The sequence below is a fragment of the Lepidochelys olivacea genome, assembly GCF_965140295.1.
Source record: "Lepidochelys olivacea isolate rLepOli2 genome assembly, chromosome: 6".
In the NCBI taxonomy this organism is placed as follows: Eukaryota; Metazoa; Chordata; order Testudines; family Cheloniidae; genus Lepidochelys; species Lepidochelys olivacea.
The window spans coordinates 23,179,232-23,200,528 of record NC_140416.1 but is presented as its reverse complement, the minus strand read 5'-3'; the positions used below and the strand labels follow the sequence as shown (position 1 = coordinate 23,200,528).

General features: G+C 38.3%; 1 protein-coding gene and 1 long non-coding RNA gene across 3 annotated transcripts in view; one reads left to right on the top strand and one right to left on the bottom strand.

The window, feature by feature from the left end:
* The window catches only part of LOC311522819, a 64,060-nt gene extending 60,652 nt beyond the window's left edge, over positions 1-3,408 (top strand). For both annotated transcript variants that reach the window (XR_014712190.1, XR_014712191.1), the window contains exon 4: positions 2,387-3,408. This is a non-coding gene — a long non-coding RNA (uncharacterized lncRNA). The remainder of the gene's footprint in view (positions 1-2,386) is intronic.
* Positions 1-21,297, bottom strand: part of KCNQ1 (potassium voltage-gated channel subfamily Q member 1) — a 544,480-nt gene that overhangs the window by 337,881 nt on the left and 185,302 nt on the right. The window contains exon 11 of the mRNA XM_084632327.1: positions 20,035-20,155. Within this exon, the coding sequence (XP_084488453.1) occupies positions 20,035-20,155 (121 nt within the window). The remainder of the gene's footprint in view (positions 1-20,034; positions 20,156-21,297) is intronic.

Genomic DNA, 21,297 nt, shown 5'->3' with positions numbered 1-21,297 from the left:
ACAAGAGCTAGTGCGAGTATAAATAGTAGTGTAGCTGCAGTAGCTCAGGTAGCAGCAGCAGGGGCCCAGCTTAACCATGACAAGTACAAACCTGCCTGAAACCCCTGTGTACATACTTGGCATGACTTAGCCGTACCATCGCTGCCCATGCTACTGTGGCTACGCTGCTAATGTATGGCAAACTCCTCCCCTGGCACTCAAAAGATGTGGACAAATTGGAGAAAGTCCAGAGAAGAGCAACAAAAATGATTAAAGGTCTAGAAAACACGACCTATGAGGGAAGACTGAACAAATTGGGTTTGTTTAGTCTGGAGAAGAGAAGACTGAGAGGTGACATGACAATTTTTAAGTACATAAAAGGTTGTTACAAGGAGGAGAGAGAAAAATTGTTCTTCTTAACCTCAGATGATAGCACAAGAAGTAATGGGCTTAAATTGCAGCAAGGGCAGTTTAGGTTGGACATTAGGAAAAACTTACTAACTGTCAGAGTGGTTAAGCACTTGAATAAATTGCCTAGGGAGGTTGTGGAATCTCGATCATTAGGGATTTTTAAGAGCAGGTTGGACAAACATTTGTCAGGGATGATCTAGATAATACTTAGTCCTGCCTTGAGTGCTGAGGACTGGACTAGACGACCTCTCGAGGTCCCTTCCAGTTCTATGATTCTATGAAAGTATTTGTAATAGCGTATCTTTTCTAAGATGCATTCCAAGCTACACTGGTGATAAACCTAATAGGTATGTTTAATATTGGACTGTTTTATTTATATTCCTGCCTTTAGATTACAAGCTCTTAAAAGGGTGGGACTTGTGAAGTGTGTCATACATCACATCCTTACAGTGCCGTGTATACTAAGAGTGAAATGCCAGTTATAAATAATATTTGTCAATATATAATTCCAGAACCCAAGTAAACTGAAATGCAAAAACACTGATAAGCTCTGATCATTCAGACTTGCTCTCTATTAGTGTATGGTAATTTTAAGATTATTTTTGTGTTTCAAAATGGAAGTGATGTAATATAATTTAGCAAATTTGAGACCTGAATCCAGATACAATATTGAAGAATGGCTGTGTGGAACCTCACACACCTCAACAAAACCTCACATAGTGTGGTGGGAAAGAAAGTGTCCTTGAAGCCTGACAGGTGTCCTAATGTGGTTAGCATAAAAGCAAGATAAGGGAAAATTATAAATAGTCCTTATTATAACAAAGGGGAAAATAAAACTTAGTTCCAGAGCAAACAACAAAGGGTGTAGATTAAGATGCATTCCAATAATGTGAATCAAATGAGTATCTAAAATCATATATGGACAGGACTGGTTTAAATTTCAAAAATAAAAAACAGATGCAGAATTACTGCTAAACTCACTAAAGGCCTAGTACACTTTGGTAGCATTTTTCCACTGATTTCACCTGCAGCCATTTTAGGGCTCAAATGTGCAGCTGCTTCTTGCGTGGAGTTTCCCACTTCTGTTGGATTCAGTGCAGGTTCCATGTGTACAACTGGCTACACAATAAGACCCTCTGGGAGGAAGTGTGCGTGCCAACCTCTGCCTCTCATTCTGAAAGCAACAGTTTCCCCAAAAGCCAAGCATTCTAGTTAAAGCAAAAATTATCATTGCAGGCTGTAGTTTAACTTCTAAGTGTACCACTAGAGCTGGTTATATAATCTGTAGGGCAAATTTCACAAAGTTTTCCTAATTAAACTATTTGCTTGGGGTGAAACGCCCCACGGTGTAGAGGACAAGCGCAGGGACCCAAAGTACCATTTTCTAAATTATATGCACTGTCTAAATGCATCTCACATTTTAAAAAATGCTGCAAGGAAGATGCTGTAATAGCAGAGTTACTCAGAAATTAAACGTAATGGGAAAAAGTTGATAGATGTTTCACAGCCCAAATTGTCAAAAAGACAGGCTTACTGTCATGTATCTCCCTGCCATATGTAATTGCCACCACAAAGGGACCACCAGACAGTGTACTGTATTCATCTCCCTCCCTACTCCATGACATAAGCTGATTTTTTGCAGGGATCAGGAAATATTTTCAGCTCACACTCATGTGTGCCTTCATTTTATCATTTTAATGGAGCCTACTTGGAAGTCCTAGCTCTGAGGAAAAATATTGCACCCTGGTGAAGAATGCAGTATCATGCCTCCTCAGCAACACAGATTACCAAGAGCAAGTGTCTGCTCACTTCATTGGCTCCCTGTAAAATATTGTACCAAATTAAGTGCTTCAGTCTTTATTTTCAAGGCTCTAACTGGCCTGGGCTCAAGATTCCTAAAAGATGAACTTCCCTTCTGGGGCCCCAACTACCCCTAACACCACCATTCCAAGGAACAATGAAATGTCTACATCAAGGATTAAACTTGTTTGTACAGGAGAAGGAGCTTTCTTGATGGCAAGCCCCAGACTGTTGAAGTCACTCCCACACAAGCCAAGAACAACCACAAACCTCACCACTTCCTGGTACAAATGCACTTTCCTTCTGAGAAACACAGAGTATCTTCAGTTTAATGAATTAAGAAGTGCACATCCACATTAAACTTTGCCCTCTGCAGGGAGCTGCAGCGGGCAAGTCTAGCAGAACAGAGGTTAGTCTCCTGGTTTATTCTTACTCTGGAAGATGCTTGGATACAACAGTGATAGGCATGGTACAAGACCCTAAATAGAACAGAAACTAACCTACAATATCACACAACTGGCCAAGTGCACTTTTGTGAAGTTGCACTCTATATGATTTTATGAAAGCATGCTGATGAGTGTAAATATAATGTAACTAAAATATGCTTCATGCAAAAGGTCTCTTGTAAGCTTACAAAGCTTATAATCTACTGATTGTGGTCATCCTATTTGTATAAATGTATCACTTTTGTATCTGAAACTAGAAATATGAAATATAACTCTGAGGGCCTATTGTAATTATGCAAAGTGTGGGCTATTAATGGTGGTTTGGAATCTTGATGGCTCCCATCAACCAGGACAACTGACTATGGATGGCTCTGTTTGCAGGCAGGCCTTCCTGTGAGTCAGGCTGGGAGGAATGAAGGCTTGGGGTCTTACAGTGACATGTGATCATGTCACCTGAACTGGACTCCATCTTTAACCTGGTGCTTTTCCACTGAGAAGGAAGAGTGGGAACCCAGAGGGACAAAGGATTCCCGCCTTATGCAAAAGATATATAAGTAGGTGGAACAGAACAAGGGAGGGCAGCCATCATGAGAAATCCCCTAGCTACCACCTGAGCCGGAACAAGGGCTGTACCAGGGGAAAGGATTGTGCCCAGACTAGGAAGGCATCCAGTCTGTGAAAGAAACTTATTGAAACATCTCTGAGGGTGAGATTTTATCTGTATTCAGTTTTATTACTGTACAAGACTTAGACTTGCATATTTTATTTTATTTTGCTTGGTAATTCACTTTGTTCTGTCTGTTACTACTTGGAACCACTTAAATCCTACTTTCTGTATTTAATAAAATCACTTTTTACTTATTAATTAACCCAGAGTATGTATTAATACCCGGGAATGTGTGTGTGTGTGTGTGTGTGTGGGGGGGGCAAACAGCTCTGCATATCTCTCTGTCAGTGTTATAGAGGGCAAACAATTTATGAGTTTACCCTGTATAAGCTTTATACAGGGTAAAACGAATTTATTTAGGGTTCGGACCCCATTGGGAGTTGGGCATCTGAGTGTTAAAGACAGGAACACTTCTGTAAGCTGCTTTCAGTTAAGCCTACAGCTGTTTGGGGATGTGGTTCAGACCTGGGTCTGGGTTTGCAGCAGGCTAGCGGGTCTGGCTCAAACCAGACAGGGCTCTGGAGTCCTAAGCTGACAGGGGAGGAAAGCAGGAGCAGAAGTAGTCTTGGCACATCAGCTGGCAGCCTCCAAGGGGGTTTCTGTGATCCAACCCGTCACAACTATATTTTTGGTCTGTTTTATTTTTTTGCACCTCTTCCAAACATCACCTAACAACTGCCAAAGGTGAGACACCTGAGCAGGTAGATCTCTTGTTGGTGATTTTTAGCTTCTGTTTTTACCTGATATGGTGATTGATAGTAAATACAAAAGAGCATATTTAGAGAGCAGAGGAAAAGCAGTTCATTATAAATCATCTTATTCAAACATGGGGCTTGAAAACCCCCCGCCTGCAAGAAAGGCGTAAAAATATTTAAAGCCCAAGCCCAGGGGGGAGGCGGGGAGGGAAGGAGAGGAGAGACTAGGAAGACTGAAGGCTTCAACTTGCATACATCTGCAAATCTCTCTACATTTAGTTCCCCATTTTTGTAAGGCATGAAGCTATCTTTTGAAGAAAAATGTAAAATTCAGACAACATTAGTAATGAACTAGATGTGATCCAGGATACAATGGCCTCTGCAGAAAAGAGAAACTTGAATGTATTGGCTCAATAGAGGAAGTATGATGTATAAAATGCAGCCATAACCAAGTCTCTGTTCAGGTACAAATACAATAAAGAAAACCATGCGGTGACCAATGTCAACTAAAGCAAACTTGTTTAATGCCATCTCAGTGTATCTTTCTATTAACCTTCTGAGATTAAAGCTGTGCTCTATGCTGCGTCCTGAATGCCAGGGTTGGTTGCCTATTAGATGGGAGTTAAGCAGTAGATGTGATATATCTTGATTTTAGCAAGGCTTTTGACACAGTCCCACATGACATTCCCATAAGCAAACTAGGAAAATGTGCTCTAGATGAAATGCTGATAAGATGGGTTCATAGATGTTTGAAAGACTCAAAGAATGTTATCCATGGCTTTCCATCAAACTGGGAGGGCATATCTAGTGGGATCTGGCAGGCATCAATCCTGGGGCCAGTATATCCTACATTTTCATCAATAACTTGGATAATGGAGTGGAGATTATGCTTATAAAAATTTTGGATGCACCATATTGGGAAGGGTTGCTAGCACTTTGGAGAACAAGATTAGAATTCAAAACAACCTTGACAAATTGGAGAATTGGTCTGAAATTGACATGATTAAAATCAATGAAAACAAGTGCAAATGACTTCATTTAGGAAGGAAAAATTAAATGCACAACTATGAAATTGGGAATAACTGACGAGTTGGTAGTACTACTGGAAAGGATCTGGGGGTTACAGTAGATCACCCATTAATTATGAGTCAACAATATGATGCAGTTGTGAAAAATATGTAATTTCTAATATTCTGGAGTGTTTTAACAGGAATGTCATATGCAAGACACAAGAAGTAATTGTCCTGCTCTACTCAGCACTGCTGAAGCCTCAGTTGAAGAACTCTGTCCAATTTTCAGTGCCACACTGTAGGAAAGATGAAGACAAATTGGAGAGAGACCAGAGGAGAGCAACAAAAATGATAAAGGTTTAGAAAACATTACCTGAGGAAAGGTTAAAAAAATGGCTAACAGCCTTCAGATACTTTATAAAGAGGACAATGATAAATTTTCTCCACAGCCAATGAGGGTAGGATAAGAAATAGTGGGCTTAATCTGCAGCAAGTGAGATTTAGGTTATACATTAGAAAAATCTTTCTAACTATAAGGGTAGTTAAACTCTGGAAGAGGCTTCCAATGGAGGAATCTCTGTTATTGGAGGGTTTTAAGAATGGATTGGACAAGCACCTGCCAGGAATGGTTTAGGTTTATTTGATCCCATCTCAGCACAGGGGACTGGACTTGATGACTTATCAAGGTCCCTTCCAGCCCTCCATTTCTAGGATAATATTAAGTTTAGGTTTTGTTGGTCAAGTAGGAAAAAATAAATGCAAAATCAAAGTCCCTCAATTGAAAATATCTTGCCTTCTTTTCCCATAGTTCAAAGCTACACATGAGTAGTCAAAATGCTCAAAAAATTATATTAGTTGCCCTTATAGTACACTGAAAGAAAGCTGTTGTCTCATGTAGCCAGGAGCCAAATTACAGAGGGCTTTCGAGATCAAAAATCAATAACTAGAATTGCACCTGGAAGCAATTTGAAAGCCAGCACACAGTTCAGAAAACAGGTGTAATATGTTAAATCACATTAACGCTGCTAAGTGAGCAGGCAACTATACTCTGCACAAGCTGATGCTGCCAAGTTTTCTCCAAGAATATCTCCATTACAGCAGCCTAACTGGGAGACCATAAACTATGGAAAACTCTATATTGGAGAGAAAATGTTACAACCTACTTGCCAGAAGATGGGAAAACATTTCTGGAAACTGCCAGCACTAACCTTTGAATCCAGAAGTATTTAACGGTTCAGAAGCTTTCCCAACATTCAGAACTCCTGGACAAGGAGCGAGCATATCACCTCTAGTTCACCTTCTACAAATTTTCCATACATACCAGCGTCAGTTTGGTCATGTCAGGACTAAACTTCGGCTCAATCGCTCTTGTCCAAGACCTCATTTTAGCCAAGCATTAGGAAAGCAGAGAAAAACATACCATACTAGCTGGGTGTGATGCCAAAGAGGTTTCCATCTGAGCATCATCAGAGGAGGGATACCACGGCAATCCACATAGTTGCTGTAAATGGTTGGTTAGGACCAGTGACACGATAGAAATGTGCAGAACCTGACATGAATGTGCCTTCTGAACAGATGAGAAACTGCTTAAAGGCAGCCCCTGGGATCTCTGAGAGAGCAGGGTGGAATGGATTAGTAACCATGATGCTGTTTGAATTCAGAATACTGGAGATTTTAACATTAGAAACAATTGAACAAACAATAGCGGAAAAAGGACACTCCAAAAAATGTCAGTATTGTGAGGGATCAATGGTAAATCACGTGCCAGCTCTGGTCAGGGCTGTAGACATTAGCTAAGAACTGACAAACTCATAGCTGGAAACCAAACCAGCTCACATGTATGTTCAGGTTGTTCAAAATAGATATTAGTCTTATAAGAATGTACTTAGTGTTTAGACTCTACGAAATGCTTGTAAGTTGCTACATGCATTAATCTCGCATGTAATGTCTTCCATGCTACAAGGTAAAACATAAGTTTGTTTTACAAATTATAGAAATGACTGCTCTGAACTCAGATAGGAAGAGTGGCTCTCCATGCCCATCCAAGAGGACTATCAAAAATTAAGTGGACCATCAGAAGACAAAAGCTTTTTTGATTGCCCCATCCACCCATGGAGAAGTACATCCCATCTGTTTGAATGCTGGAAGAGGGAAATAAAAAATAGTTGACATGAAGATTTTTCATCTTTGTCCTTTGCACTCTTGCAAGGGCTGGAGCTAAGAAACAAAACAGAAAAAAAGCAGAGATCCCTAGGGTTGACCTGGGTTAAGCCCTGAAAAGACATTCAATACTGACTGATCACCACATCTGTCACCTTTTAGAACCATAGATTAAACTCATTTGTGCATATATGTTGCCTGCTTTAACTTGGAAATAACATTCATTTCTTTTTCCTAGTTAATAAACCTTTGGTTAGTTTACTGTAGGATTGGCTACAGGCATTCTCTTTGGTCAGAGACCTGGGATAAGCGATGGGTCCCTTGGGACTGGAAGCAACCTGTGATTTTTGGTGTAAGTGATCATTTATCATTAAGTCCAGCTTGCCTGGGTGGGTGGCAAGATAGACTGGGGAGCCCAAGTGGGCTGCCTGTGACTCTATGGTAAGACTGCTAGAGTGATCTTAGAATTCACATGTATTACTGGGTTAGTGAAATATTATAGACCACACAACCAGTTTCGGGTGTCTGCCCGGCTTTTGACAGTCTGCCCTGAGAATGGCCCTCTTGATTGTGAACTACTCCAGACAGCATGACAAGGGTATTTCTGGTGGAGTAGTGCAAGAGGAGGTGTTCAATGTATTCCTTTCTTTATTTCATAAATTTAGCATTATGGCCCCATCCTACTGGGAACAGTACAAACATATGAAGAAGATGGCATATTCTGTGGCAGGCCAATGCAACTATGGGATGGCAAATCAGATAATGCTTAGATGATATTTGGGTAATATGTAATGCTTGATGCAATAGAGGAAACAAAATTTTGGAGGTGAAATAAAGGAAATTGAAACATTGCTTTCAGGTTTGACAAATATTATTTTACCTCTATGTCACAGAGACCTATGTTATTTGGCTGTATTTTGGCATAATACTTATGTACTAGGAAGTGGGCTCTTATGCAATTGTGTTTATCCAAGAAGTAGATTTAGAAAAAAAGGATTTTTTTTGGATGAAGTTTTAAGTATCAACTTGTGTTCATATTTCTTCTCTCTTGCTGGTACCTCTTCAAATACATTTTGGAAGAAAAATGAAAGAAAAAAACTCTGTAATGACAGTATTTATCTCTGTAAAACACAGTGGGATGCAATTTGTAGAAAACTCACAACTTTTATGTAAGATATTTTAGCTAGTTTTAGCCCTGTTCCATGCACAGATTTCACAGTTGGCAATTTCTTTCAAGATTACACTGTTGTTTACATTAACTTTACCTACAGTAGTATTACTAGTACTGTTTATTATTTCTTTAACATTTCCGTTCTATTCATTATACTATTTAGCAATATTTAAATCAGCCATTCCTTTCCATTTTTCAACATATTGCACTTTGCTACAAACGATGCTCTCTGGTAGAATACATTTGAAATGAAATGTAGTCCAAGTATTATAAGATAAAGATCTCTTGGGCCACTCATACTATCACCGTTTATTATCACACAGTTTCAAGTCCAGATTTGGTCACTGAATTAGATGGTTTGCGTAATAATATGTTAAATGTACTATTCTCACTGTATGGTGACATGTTATGCTTTGTTTTCCAGCTATGTCACAAACATGTCTATATTTACACTGTACGAGTTTACAAATTTATTTGAGCATAAGCTTTTGTGAGCTACAGCTCACTTCATCGGATGCATTGTCCCCACTGTATTTTCCACTGAATGCATCCGATGAAGTGAGCTGTAGCTCACAAAAGCTTATGCTCAAATAAATTTATTAGTCTCTAAGGTGCCACAAGTCCTCCTTTTCTTATATTTACACTGTTGCCCATATTCCTCATCCTTCTTGTTCTCTGAGAAGATACTTTTTAAAATATTTTTTAAAATGTTCACTACTAGGGGCAAAGCTCTCCTCTCCAATCCACATCACGTGTTTTTTATTCAATCAGATTAGACAGATGAGAATTTTTACTCAACAATTTTTGTTACTAACTAGTTCTGTATCTGATAGTAAACGAAAGTGCTGCTGGTCAAGTATATCTTTTGGTTTATATTCTGATTTTGATATTGATTTGGATTCCTACATCTTGTATTGATATCCAAGAGATACTCCTATTACAGAGCCTTGACAGCCATTCCACGTATCTTTGTTACATTATTTTAATTTGGTACTTATAACATATGCTCATAAACACCAATTCATACAACACAGCATTCGTATTAACACTACTTAATTGCTTGTCATATTTTGTAACTTCAGAATATGTATTTTATGGTCACAAGCTTGGTAAGCTGCTATTTATTGTATAATTAATACAACATTTTAAAACCTCCTGCTCAATTTATTTGAAGTAACTTTTTATGAACACAGCAAGCATGTTTTTTCAAAAGTGTTTAGCCCCTAACAGATCTTAAAGCTATAAACCATGCAGTATTTTAAATAGTCTGTTGTATCCATCACATCTAAAGGACAAATAAAGTTATCTTTATAACTAAAATGAGAAGTGTCTTTATTTATGCTTTTAATTTTAATTCTGGAGACAGATCAAGACAGTCATACATTTAACTCAGTAAAATACTAAATAAAAATGGAACACTTTTATTGAGTCCCCACAAAAAGTTTTTGCACTTATTACTCTGCATGGTGTGAAAAACAAAATGATAAAAGTTAGTAAGTGTGGAGCTGCTCATTGTTATTACATCACAGGAGCCCTGTGCTTCTGAATCACTAAGCAGCTGGAGTCTGGTTTAATTACTTAACATCAATCAAGATGTATACCAGCACTAGGAGACTAGGGAATGTAACATTCAGCTGCAACACAAAAGAAATAGCTAAGCTATCTTAACTTCTGCCTAGACTGTTTGTACATAGGAAAAAGTGCATATTTTACTAAGTGAGCACAACACAGGGGAACTAATATTCTCTTGTGCTGTTCTTTAATTTATATGTGGCAAATTTCTAGCATTTTCCCCACAAAGTTTTGATTTCACAATAGCTTGCATTGTAAAAGACAGAAATATATGCATCCATTGTTTTATTGAGCGTTGATAAATAATATCAAGGTGCCCAAACAAAATGGTCTCCGTTGCACATGATGGAAAAAGGTACAGTAAGTGTTAGAGCGAATGACTGGAAGTCATGAATGCTGGGTTCTTGTCCTGGCTCTTTCCCCTGTAAAGCTTTCTGAAGAAAAGTCCAAGTGCAAGGCATATTTCTTTGATCATAAATGCACTGGGCTCAGTACAGGAATGACTCAATAAAATTCCATGACCTGCTTTATGCACAAGGTCCGACTAGAGTATCTAATGGTCCTTATAGCACAGTGTACGTATAAACCAACCAACCACCACACTGCACATACAATTTTCCCCCTTTGTAGAGGATGAGAGAAAGATCAACCCTCCTGTAACACATTAGTCATGTTTCTTATTGCTCTACTGGAAGGGCCTCAGATACCCCAATGCTGAGGGTGAATATAATAATTTATAAAAAATAGCATATAAATGCTAACATCTCTATGTCTCAGTTTACCCATCTGTAAACAGGGGATAATTACTTCTTACCTCCCAAAAGGCTTAATTAAACAAAGCTTAACAAAATATATAAAAGATTTTAGATGACAGATCTCAAATAAGTGAAAGCATTAGTAAACTTGGGATAAGACAGAATTAAAACACTCTGATACAGCTGTGCAACATGTAGCAGGCTCCAAATATACTTCTGCAGTTAAAGCTACAAAAGTTAGTAAATCTCTTCAACCAACCCCACAGCCCACCCCAACCAACCCTGTTTTCATGGAAAAGGTTTTCAAACCATGGAGTGAAATCCTGACCCTACTAAAGTCCATGACAAAACTCCCACTTACCTCAATGGGGCTTAGATTTCAACCTTGATCTTTAACTACATTTCCAGATGGTGATTTCTGATACTGAGGAGCAAACAATTTGTTGTGACTAATACTAGTAGAAAATGCTGACATGTTTTCATTGCACAATTATTTAAAAATTCATATTTTATTATTTCAAGTTTTAGGCCCAGTTTTTGAGCTGCAGACAAGCTGCACTCAGGGCAGCTCATGGGGAGGACTGACAAGTGGCTTTAAGCCACCAAGGCCAGAGAGCTGCCAGATCAGGGGGATGCAACCAACAGTCTCCAAGTTAAATTAGAGACACCTCAGGGCCACTCTGATTTGGCAGCCGGGGGTCACTACGATATTGGGGTACTTTCTCCATCTTTTTCCTCCATCAAACCCCCTGCACTGAGGGCCAGGAAGGAATGGGGTGCACCAGCTACTACAATGGTGGTACTCTGCTCAGAGATCCCCTAATTCAAGGGAAATCCTCAAATGGGTTGTTAAGCCAGCTCTAAGGATACTTCATATCCTGGAATGGCCCCAAAGCAGTTGGAACAGACCAGAGGATCACATCCCTAGTGCGGCTGGAGTCTTACATATGTGAGATATTTCTGATGATTTCTAACCAAAGCACAGGCCCATCCAGATTTTTTTCTAGGCAGACAGAATATCTCGAATGAAACGTATCTCCCCCTTTGTGGCTGATTACTAAATACGTGGAAGTTGTTAGCAATATTTAGGGCAGAGTTTGAGATTGCGATACAAAGTGATTCTTTCTATCAAACAGCTGAGAAAAAGAAAACTGGCCAACACATACACATAAGCACACAAGACGCGTCTTTAGAAAGGAAATAAAATAGGGGGAGGCATAAAGGCAAAGAATAATTACCAGCCGTGCTTATAAGAAAAAATGAGGCCCTGCTCTTACTACTATAATGTCTATTACGTGTGACTGCTGTGCTTGCTGCTCTTCAGACTGCCCCGCAATTAGTGATAAAACAGGCCCTGTGCAAATCCTGGTTTAAATATTGTTAGCTGCATTTCAAACAGAATTCCTGTGACAGAAGAAGTCTGCCATGAGCTCTGACCACTCGAAAGTGAAAAAAGCAATATTTGCTCAGACTTCACAAGGACGTTTGGAAATAAAAGAGGAAGATAAAAGCAGGAATCTTTTACAATATGAACTATCAAATCAATGCAAATAGGGTTTCCACTCACTGATAAACCTATAGAAAAGAGACAGATATAAGACTAAGTTCAGCACTGTTTGTTCTGGACACTATGCACTTACTTCTCAAATGAAGGAGCAGACAAAATACTGGTTGTGAAAACAGAGACCACTAATAATAAAAAATGGCAAAGACATGAGTGCAAAAAAATAATATAACGACAGAACAACGGTAACTATGCCACCATCAACATTACAAGCACTATTTTTTATTTTAATTTTAATTATATTTTGAAATGTCCAACCCCAGATTTTTTTAACAAATGTATTTTACTGAAATAAAAATGTATTTGGATTATTCACAATTCAATTTTTATTCTTGTTTCATCTTTATTTCATGATGTTTGGTATTAAAATGATAAAACTACTTTATTAAAATATGTAATTATTGTATGTATTGCACTGTTCAGTACGTAGGGATTTTAAAAAGTCATGCCTATAGTTGAAGTGTGAACAACAGTTATTTATTTATAAAATTATGCATACAAGTACACTTTCATATCTGAGACACTGATTATTTAAAGAGATTATGGCAGGTCACATTTGGTCTAAAACGTAGATTTTGTAAAAAATAAACTTTTACTAATGCTCAGAACAACAGAAATGTTTCCATAATGTTACTTTTTTTTAACATAATTCTAATGGAAGAGTTGTACATTTTCTTTTTAAAATAAAAACATTCTCCTATATTACCACCAACCCAAACACTGCAATGTTATGTACTAGAATACTTCTAATAAAATACTAGTGCATGAACACCAAAACATTATATTGAGTACTCTATAAGGAGGAACTAGGAAGTGAAACTGACAAATCATTTTCATTGTCCAAATTGAGAGAAATGCAAAATAGGAGTTAAAAAATTCATGCAGGTTTTTTAGAATTATCACTATTTAATAAAGCAAGGAATTATTAATAACATGGATGGTTAAGTTTGGAAACTGCTTTAAGTAACAACTGCAGTAAGCCATTCGGTAATGTCTTCTATGTCTGTGATAATCTTTCCAAAATGAAGAGGGAGGGGGAGAAATGTCAAAGAATTATATTAACAACCATATTCACAATTCGGAGACTAAGATTTAAGTAAACTAGCCTTATATTAGTGTAAAGTTAGGTCATACATTCTTATGACAGTTGGTGTTCATTTTATGCTCTTTTCTAAAATCTTTACTCATGTTGACGAGCACATTACTATTTTAGAAGTCTCACTGAGACCAACAGGAGCTTTGAAAATCAGGCCATTTATTTCAGGTGTCTAAATGAGACTGAGCAGCCTAGGTTTAGGCTTCAACGTTTGAAAATCATGGTCTTTATTAGTGCTGGTATGGAATTTTTTGACAAAAATGTTTCTGCATCAGTAAACACCGCCTATCCAAATCTGAAATTTTTCATAGGAAAGGACTATTTTTAACAAAAATTTCAGTTAAAAATAAAAGTTTTGAAATCGCTGGAATGTTTCACTCTGATATTTTCAAAACAAAAATTTCTGGTTTTCCGGTTCAAAATGAGTTTTTGCTTTGAAATTTAAGCTATAGTAAAAAAATATTTTTTCAAAAATTGATAGATATAAAAACCAAAATTATCAAAACAAAGCCTCTTAATTGTCCTGAACCAATTTATTTATTTATTTTCAGTTTGTGGAAAAAATTTGAGATTTTGACCTTTTATCCCAATTTGGGACAGGCACGCATTTTTCTAGATCTCAAAAATATTCATGGGATTGGAAGACTATTTCCTGCTCACCTGTAGTCACTATATACTTATACATATAATATTAATATTAGGTTTTACTTCACATTTAAACACAGGATTTTTTTGTTAACAAAAATTACTCTTACAGCTATCACATGACCACTAGCTCAGAAATTGACATTTAAGGATGTTTGAATGTGTCTAGCAATGAGAATTCCACTTGTATTGAATCCATGTGCTGTAAACACATATATAATAGTCATCTGCTCACACACATTAATGAAGGTAGAACCCTGGACTTTTAGTTTCAATGAAAAGTCCTCACTGTGGCCGAATAGAGATCTCCATGATCCTGTATAATTTATGGAGCAGCCCCTAGAAATAATATGATCACAGAGAGAGACAGTTATATATAGGCCATCCCAAGTATCTGAGGTTCACAGGATTTCAAATCCAGCAATATGTTCTATACACACACAGACTGGTCATCAGCTAAACTAGGCACATGCAGCATCAGGGAAAGAACCCAAGATGTTTGGCTCCAAAAATATAAGCCTACTCTTCTTGATGTAAAAGAGAGAGAGAGTCAGTAGTACCTCAGCCATGTACAGACCAGTCACAAAAAGGAGACTGGATCAAGTAATCCAGTAGCCTAAATTTCAATAAAAACAGATGAAATTTTCTGCACTTTTTTTCTACTTATCAATCCAAGCTCTATTAGCCAATACATTATATGCCGACTACAGAACTAGCACTCGACACAAACTAGCATCCAAGTAACATTTATATTTCCTCTTGCAATCAGACAACGTTCTTCACAAGTCATTCAACCTCACCTGCAGTTGCCTATATATTTAAAGAGTATATAAATCATCCCTTTCCCCCATTAATACAGGCTCTTCTGTGAAAAGACTGAGGACTTATTGTCAGCTACCTAAAGATTATAATTAGCATCTGGAAAATCACTGACTATTTACACACTCAGAACTGGGTTTACATGGTCCATTAGCTGATTAGCTGCTGAATGGAGGGTGCAGGGGAGGGAAGCTAGAACAAATAGAAGCATGAAGAAATACATGAGGGAAATGATCTTATTTTTCACATCATTTGGAATTGAAAACCACTTCAGAGATAACTCACAGCACCATTTTTGTTTGTTTTAACCCTAAATAGGGTCACGAATGATAACTATATCAGGATGTATATGGAATTTAAAAGGGGAAGAAATACCCAAAACAACCAGTTTCCCTGCTGCCCATCTGTTTCACTCATTTGGGTTATTTTCCTGTGTATGCTTAGTTTTATAAATTTATTTTTATAGTTTCAATTAATGTGATTTGTGAAGGTAAAAAAAGCATTACAATGACATTTACATTTGAAATTGCCATGAGAAGAACAAATCCCTTTGTGGGAGAGACTCAACTATAAGTAACAATGTTTTTGTCATTGTTTTCCCCCCTTTTAAAGTACAATTAAAACAAAACAAATCACTGGGTACAAAGGGGAGCAGAAGAGGATAGGGAAATGAGCCAATTAGAGAGGAAAAGAAAAGGACAGGTCCAAAGAAGAACTATTGTATTACTATTGCTGAGTTTTACATTTTTTTTAAATAGAAGAGCCACTGCCCACAAAGTTAAGTAAACAGTCAAAATATCCAAGAGACACACACTTTTGAACAATATTCTATTTAATACATTGCTATGCTGCTCAGTAGGTTCATATTACAGGTGAGATTTTACAGCTACACACACACACACAGGGACTGTGGCATCTCAGACTGCATGTTCCTGCTTATGAAGTCTTTCTTGTTCTCAAGGTATGAAAAGATGGAGACAAGCAATGGAATCACTGTCCCTTGCAATCATATTGTACATTTCTATGCCTGGTTATAGGTCTATATTTTCAGTTTGTTAACCATGTACTTGGTTGAAGACTGAGGCTCAAACTGAACCTTGTATACCTGTTTTCTGAAGTATTTATGAATTTTTCAATTAGAGTTTTCTAAACAAATAGTCTGATACAGAAGTCCTTCCCCATGCAACGCCCCCCCGGAAAGATCATAGAATTGGGCATCAGTAATTAGCTTATTCCTCTCCAGAGAAATACTTTTATAATATATATTTAGGCCTTAATCCCACAAAGATTTACACACAACTAACTTTATGCACATGAATAGTCCTATTAAGTTCAGTGGGGCTGCTCACTTGCTTAAAGTTAACTAAGTGCATAAATCTTTGCAGGGCCAGGACCGTAGATATTTATGAATTGTAAAGAGATTTTTAAGGATATGCCTAGCATCCTAAAAAATGCAATACTAGAGATTCTGAGGTATAAAAGGTTACAAAATCTTTCTATCCATCCAAAGTAAGTGAGACAAATAGAAATGTAGCCATATTCTTTTTAATATGAATGTTGCCAAGTACTTCTGCTAATAGTACAGTAGGTAACCTACATTTTTTGCCACAGGATTTACATTGCCTGTCAAAAGGAAGTATTTTTATACTCTGAGGTAAAATCAATTTCCAGGTATGTTGCCAATCATATGTCTCCAATTAAGAGGGCAAGTCTTACTCATGCTTTTGTGGCTTATAGAATCAAAATCTATTCTGGGGCTCATTTCCAGAGTCTTCTGGAGAAACTAACTCATATGTTATGAGGGGTCTATAATTCAACAGCACATATTCTTACTAATTCCAAATCCATTCATCCCTAGATCAAGAGATGCTATTTGTTATGCACCTGGGCTCTGAAATGGTCTTCACACCGCTGTTTCTTCTTCAGAATATGGATTGCTATTAAAGTCTAAGCTGCAGTTTCATTTGATCTGACTTTTCCGCACTAATTAGTTTTCATAGTTAGATACTTTTGTAATGTATTCTGGAGTATATAATTGTATGATAGGTGCTATATCAATACAGACGGTTAAATATGAAGCACTACTTTTTTAATATATGTTAAAGAAAATGGACTTTAAGGAAGTAAAAGACACATTCACAACCACAGTCACAAATACATAAAAAAAGCACATCTCTGGATTCCCTTGGGAAATAAATCATAATTTTCAACTCTAGCAACTTAAGATATACACATGCCAAAAATCTGTGACCACAAACCACTTTTGTTTTTATTGTATAATGGGTGTGGAGTGGGCACTTGTTAGACAGTATGTATATTGCGCAGTCCTAAATTTCATGTCTAACATTATATCCGGATGCCGAACTTTCAGGTCGTACACATGGAATGGAAGATATGTAACAATTTTATATACATTTGCTCCTTACAGTCTTTGAAGGGAAGCATGAGAAAGAAGCATGTGTCCAAATAACACAAGGAAAAGTCCAATCAAAAGTTTAGTAGTACCATAACTTGCCTTAGGATCATAGTATCACATACATACTGAAATGCAACACAGCAGCTTGTTTTTCAATAATCCACATAAGCACACCACTTGTTTCACTAGCAAAGCCAAGCATAAATACTTTGGGTGTCCCCCCCAAAATGTTTGACCAGATCCATTACTTGACATACACAACACATTACTTGATAGTACAAAACCATGAACGTTTCAATGTACAAATCATCCTCCTGGTCCGATGCCCTCTCATTTTTAGGACTATATTATGTTTTTCAGGACATATATGCATTGCATTATAAGTAATATGTGCAATGTCTAAGTAAAACAGAACTTTAAAGATCTGTTAACATCCATTGTCTATTACCTCCTTTGTACTTTGAAACAAGATTTTTTTTAAAGAAAAAATACATCCTACCCATTTGTATCTCTCTTTAGAAAACCGTCTTTCATTGTTAACATTAGAGAAGTTCAATATCATAATCTATATAAAGAGGTATATTTTGCAAAACTTTGGCACTCACAACTAGAGCATCTGCAGGATTATACCACAGATTCTGATTGAGGAATTAGGAAGTAAAAAATGAGAAACAAGCATGCTGCTAACAAAGGAGGATACCGATGTAATGAGAGGATCTTCAGCTGATGAACATATACGTGCAAAGGAATTCTGCTGCAAGTTTTCATAAAGTACAAAAACTTTCTGAAATGTAACACCAGTTAAGTGATCTAATTATAAGCATAGCATTTTATTGCTGAGTGACTCCCAAGTCCAAGGAGGATACTCAGAAGATCTTGACACCAAAGCTTATTTTAAAAGAAACAAGTCCATGACTCATGTGGTGAATTAGAACAAAATATGCAAAGGAAAATGTCAGATCTGGTTTTGCTCCGCAGTTATTCCTGTCTGAAGGCCTATGAAAATTTATTACTTCCTCCTTCTGATTGAGCGAATAAGAAATCTTTCAGCACAAGATTCTCACATTTCTCCTCCCACAAGTACATGAGTGTTTAACACTTCCGCTGACAATGTAGACCTTTTGTTTGCAGTAACATTCTACCATTCTTGCAAAAGAGGTTACTTAGTGGGGGAAGGGGAGCAGTTAGAGTTTGTTGCGTGACAGCCGGGAGAAGCAGTGCCAGTACCATCAGTGGTTGACTCTCCCAATGGTCACCTTTTATTGGTGCCACCAGTTCCAGTGTTGCTGCCAGAGCACAGTCCGGTTCTGACAAAGCCCTGGATTTGTGGACTTTCTTGTCATGACCCTGAGACTTAAGATTTTCTAAATCCTCATGGGCTAAACAGGAAGATCTTCATAGAATCATAGACTCTAAGGTCAGAAAGGACCATTATGATCGTCTAGTCTGACTTCCTGCACAAAGCAGGCCACAGAATCTCACCTACCCACTCCTGTAATAAACCCCTAACCTATGTCTGAGCTATTGAAGTCCTCAAATCATGGTTTAAAGACTTCAAGGTGCTCAACTTAGGCTGGGTTGGATCAGACCTCTTTGAAGTCAACTTAGACAAAGGTCTTTCTCTTCCATATCAGAGCATTCCCTGCCTTCCCAATAAGATCCCAAGGGGGGATCTGTGGGAGTAGATTCCCTCGCTCCTAAGTCAAACCTCATGGCACAGGAGCAGACTCCTTGCTGAGTCAGGCCAGGTCCCCCCAACCTGGATCTGACTGTTCTGACTCAGGCCATGCAGTGGTTAAGATGGAACTGGAGAGGAGGTCAGTCCGCTCTGTCCTTTACCTCCTCAGTTGGAGGCACAAGGAGAACAAAGTCACAAGTGCAGACCAACGGACACTGCTTTCAAGAATTCTCTGACTCCAGGCACATGGAGTACAGGTGTACACCCACCATGGAATACACAGAGACCAGCAGGCAAAGTAGTAGTTACTAATTTTCTTGCCTGGTTTTGCTGAAGTACTCTGTGAACTGGAGTGGGAGAATCTCTCAGTCCTCTACTGCAAAGACTTCTCCCAAGCATCTGGCAGGAGTTTGAGTTAAATAGGTACTAATAAAAACAAAAAACCAATGTGAAGAGTTTTAAACCCTCTCACTAAAAATCCCTTCCCATCTCAAACTGCTCAGGTTTCAATCCATTTTCTCTTGTAGTATCATAATCCCACTGGATCTCCACTCTTCTGAGGAATCCTCCAACACAAAATAGGAAGTCCGGGACTAATATTTCTAACATAGCCAACAAACAGAACCCTTTAAAAAAGAAACAAACAAAAAGTGCAACCCTTTTTCTGGCTATCTTTACACATCACAAAGCAGCAATAAAGGGCACAAACGATAATTTTCTCTACTGTGTGTCACCTTGAAAGATTCACATTTACGGGGTTACAGTTGAAAACAAAGGGCCTGTATTTCAGGAAAGAAACATTTGAAGACACACATTTTGGGGACATTTCTCTGGAGAATGGTGTTGAGTGTAACATAATTCTCAATAGAAGAGTGCTTCACAAAGTATCTTGCTAGGAAAATCTTGAGGCTATCAACCACCAGCTGTCCACAGACATTAGCTAAAAACCAGAACCTCATGTCACAGAAGAATGAACTATTCTTTAAGTCAACATTAAGATTTATTGGCACTCAGGACAGAATATACCAACTTCAAGGTAAAACAGTTTGACACAAATATCTGAGATAGCCCTATCAGTGCCATATTTCAGCTCCTCCAACTGCACTTGTCTAAAGTCAGTGACTGCATGATTCAATAGTTAGTGACTTACTGTGAGATGTGAGTTATTGGGGTCAGCAATGTTTCACCCTCCAGGTCAAGCTCATCTGCAAAGCTGTTGGTCCTGATGAAGGGTACTGTGTTCACATCTAAAAATGCAGGACTCTTTTTCACTGTGAGGAAATAAGCAGATAAGGGTTAGAGCAGTATCATGTAGCAGTTTTTAAAAAGGCTGTACAAGAGGTTTACTGCTTGTGAGGACATATAATATTTCAAAAGGTACAAACAAGATAGACTTAAAAACAAAATAAGGATACTAGAATAAATCTGTAAACAAGATAAGGGTGCAATGAAAGTAAATTGAGACTTAGAAAGTCTCTTCTTGCACAAGAATTTCAGTACCTGCTCATAGAATCATAGAAGATTAGGATTGGTAGAGACCTCAGGAGGTCATCTAGTCCAACCCCCTCCTCAAAGCAGGACCAACACCAACTAAATCATCCCAGCCAGGGCTTTGACAAGACAGGAGATTCCATCACCTTCCTAGGTAACCCATTCCAGTGCTTCACCACCCACTTAGTGAAATAGTTTTTCCTAATATCCAACCAATATCCTCCCGCACTGCAACTTGAGACCACTGCTTCTTGTTCCATCATCTGCCACCACTGAGAACAGCCTAGCTCCATTCTCTTTGGAATCCCCCTTCAGGCAGTTGGGGGCTGCGATCAAATCCCCCCCCCCTCTTCTCCTCTGCAGACTAAACAAGCCCAGTTCCATCAGCCTCTCCTCATAAGTCATGTGCCCCAGACCCCTAATCATTTTCTTTGCCCTCCACTGGACTCTCTCCAATTTGTCCACATCCTTTCTGTAGTGGGGTGCTCAAAACTGAACGCAGTACTCCAGAGGTGGCCTCACCAGTGCCAAATAGAGCGGAATAATCACTTCCTTCAATCTGTTGGCAGTGCTCCTGCTAATGCAGCCCAATATACCATTAGCCTTCTTGGCAACAAGGGCACACTGTTGACTCATATCCAGCTTCTCGTCCACTGTAATCCCCAGGTCCTTTTCTGCAGAACAGTTGCTTAGCCAGTTGGTCCCCAGCCTGTAACAGTGCATGTGATTCTTCTGTTCTAAGTGCAGAACTCTGTACTTTTCCATGTTGAACCTCATCAGATTTCTTTTGGCCCAATCCTCCAATTTATCTAGGTCACTCTGGACCCTATCCCTACCTTCCAGCGTATCTACCTCTCCCCCAATCTTAGTGTCATCCGTGAACTTATTGAGGGTGCAATGCATCCCATCATCCAGATAATTA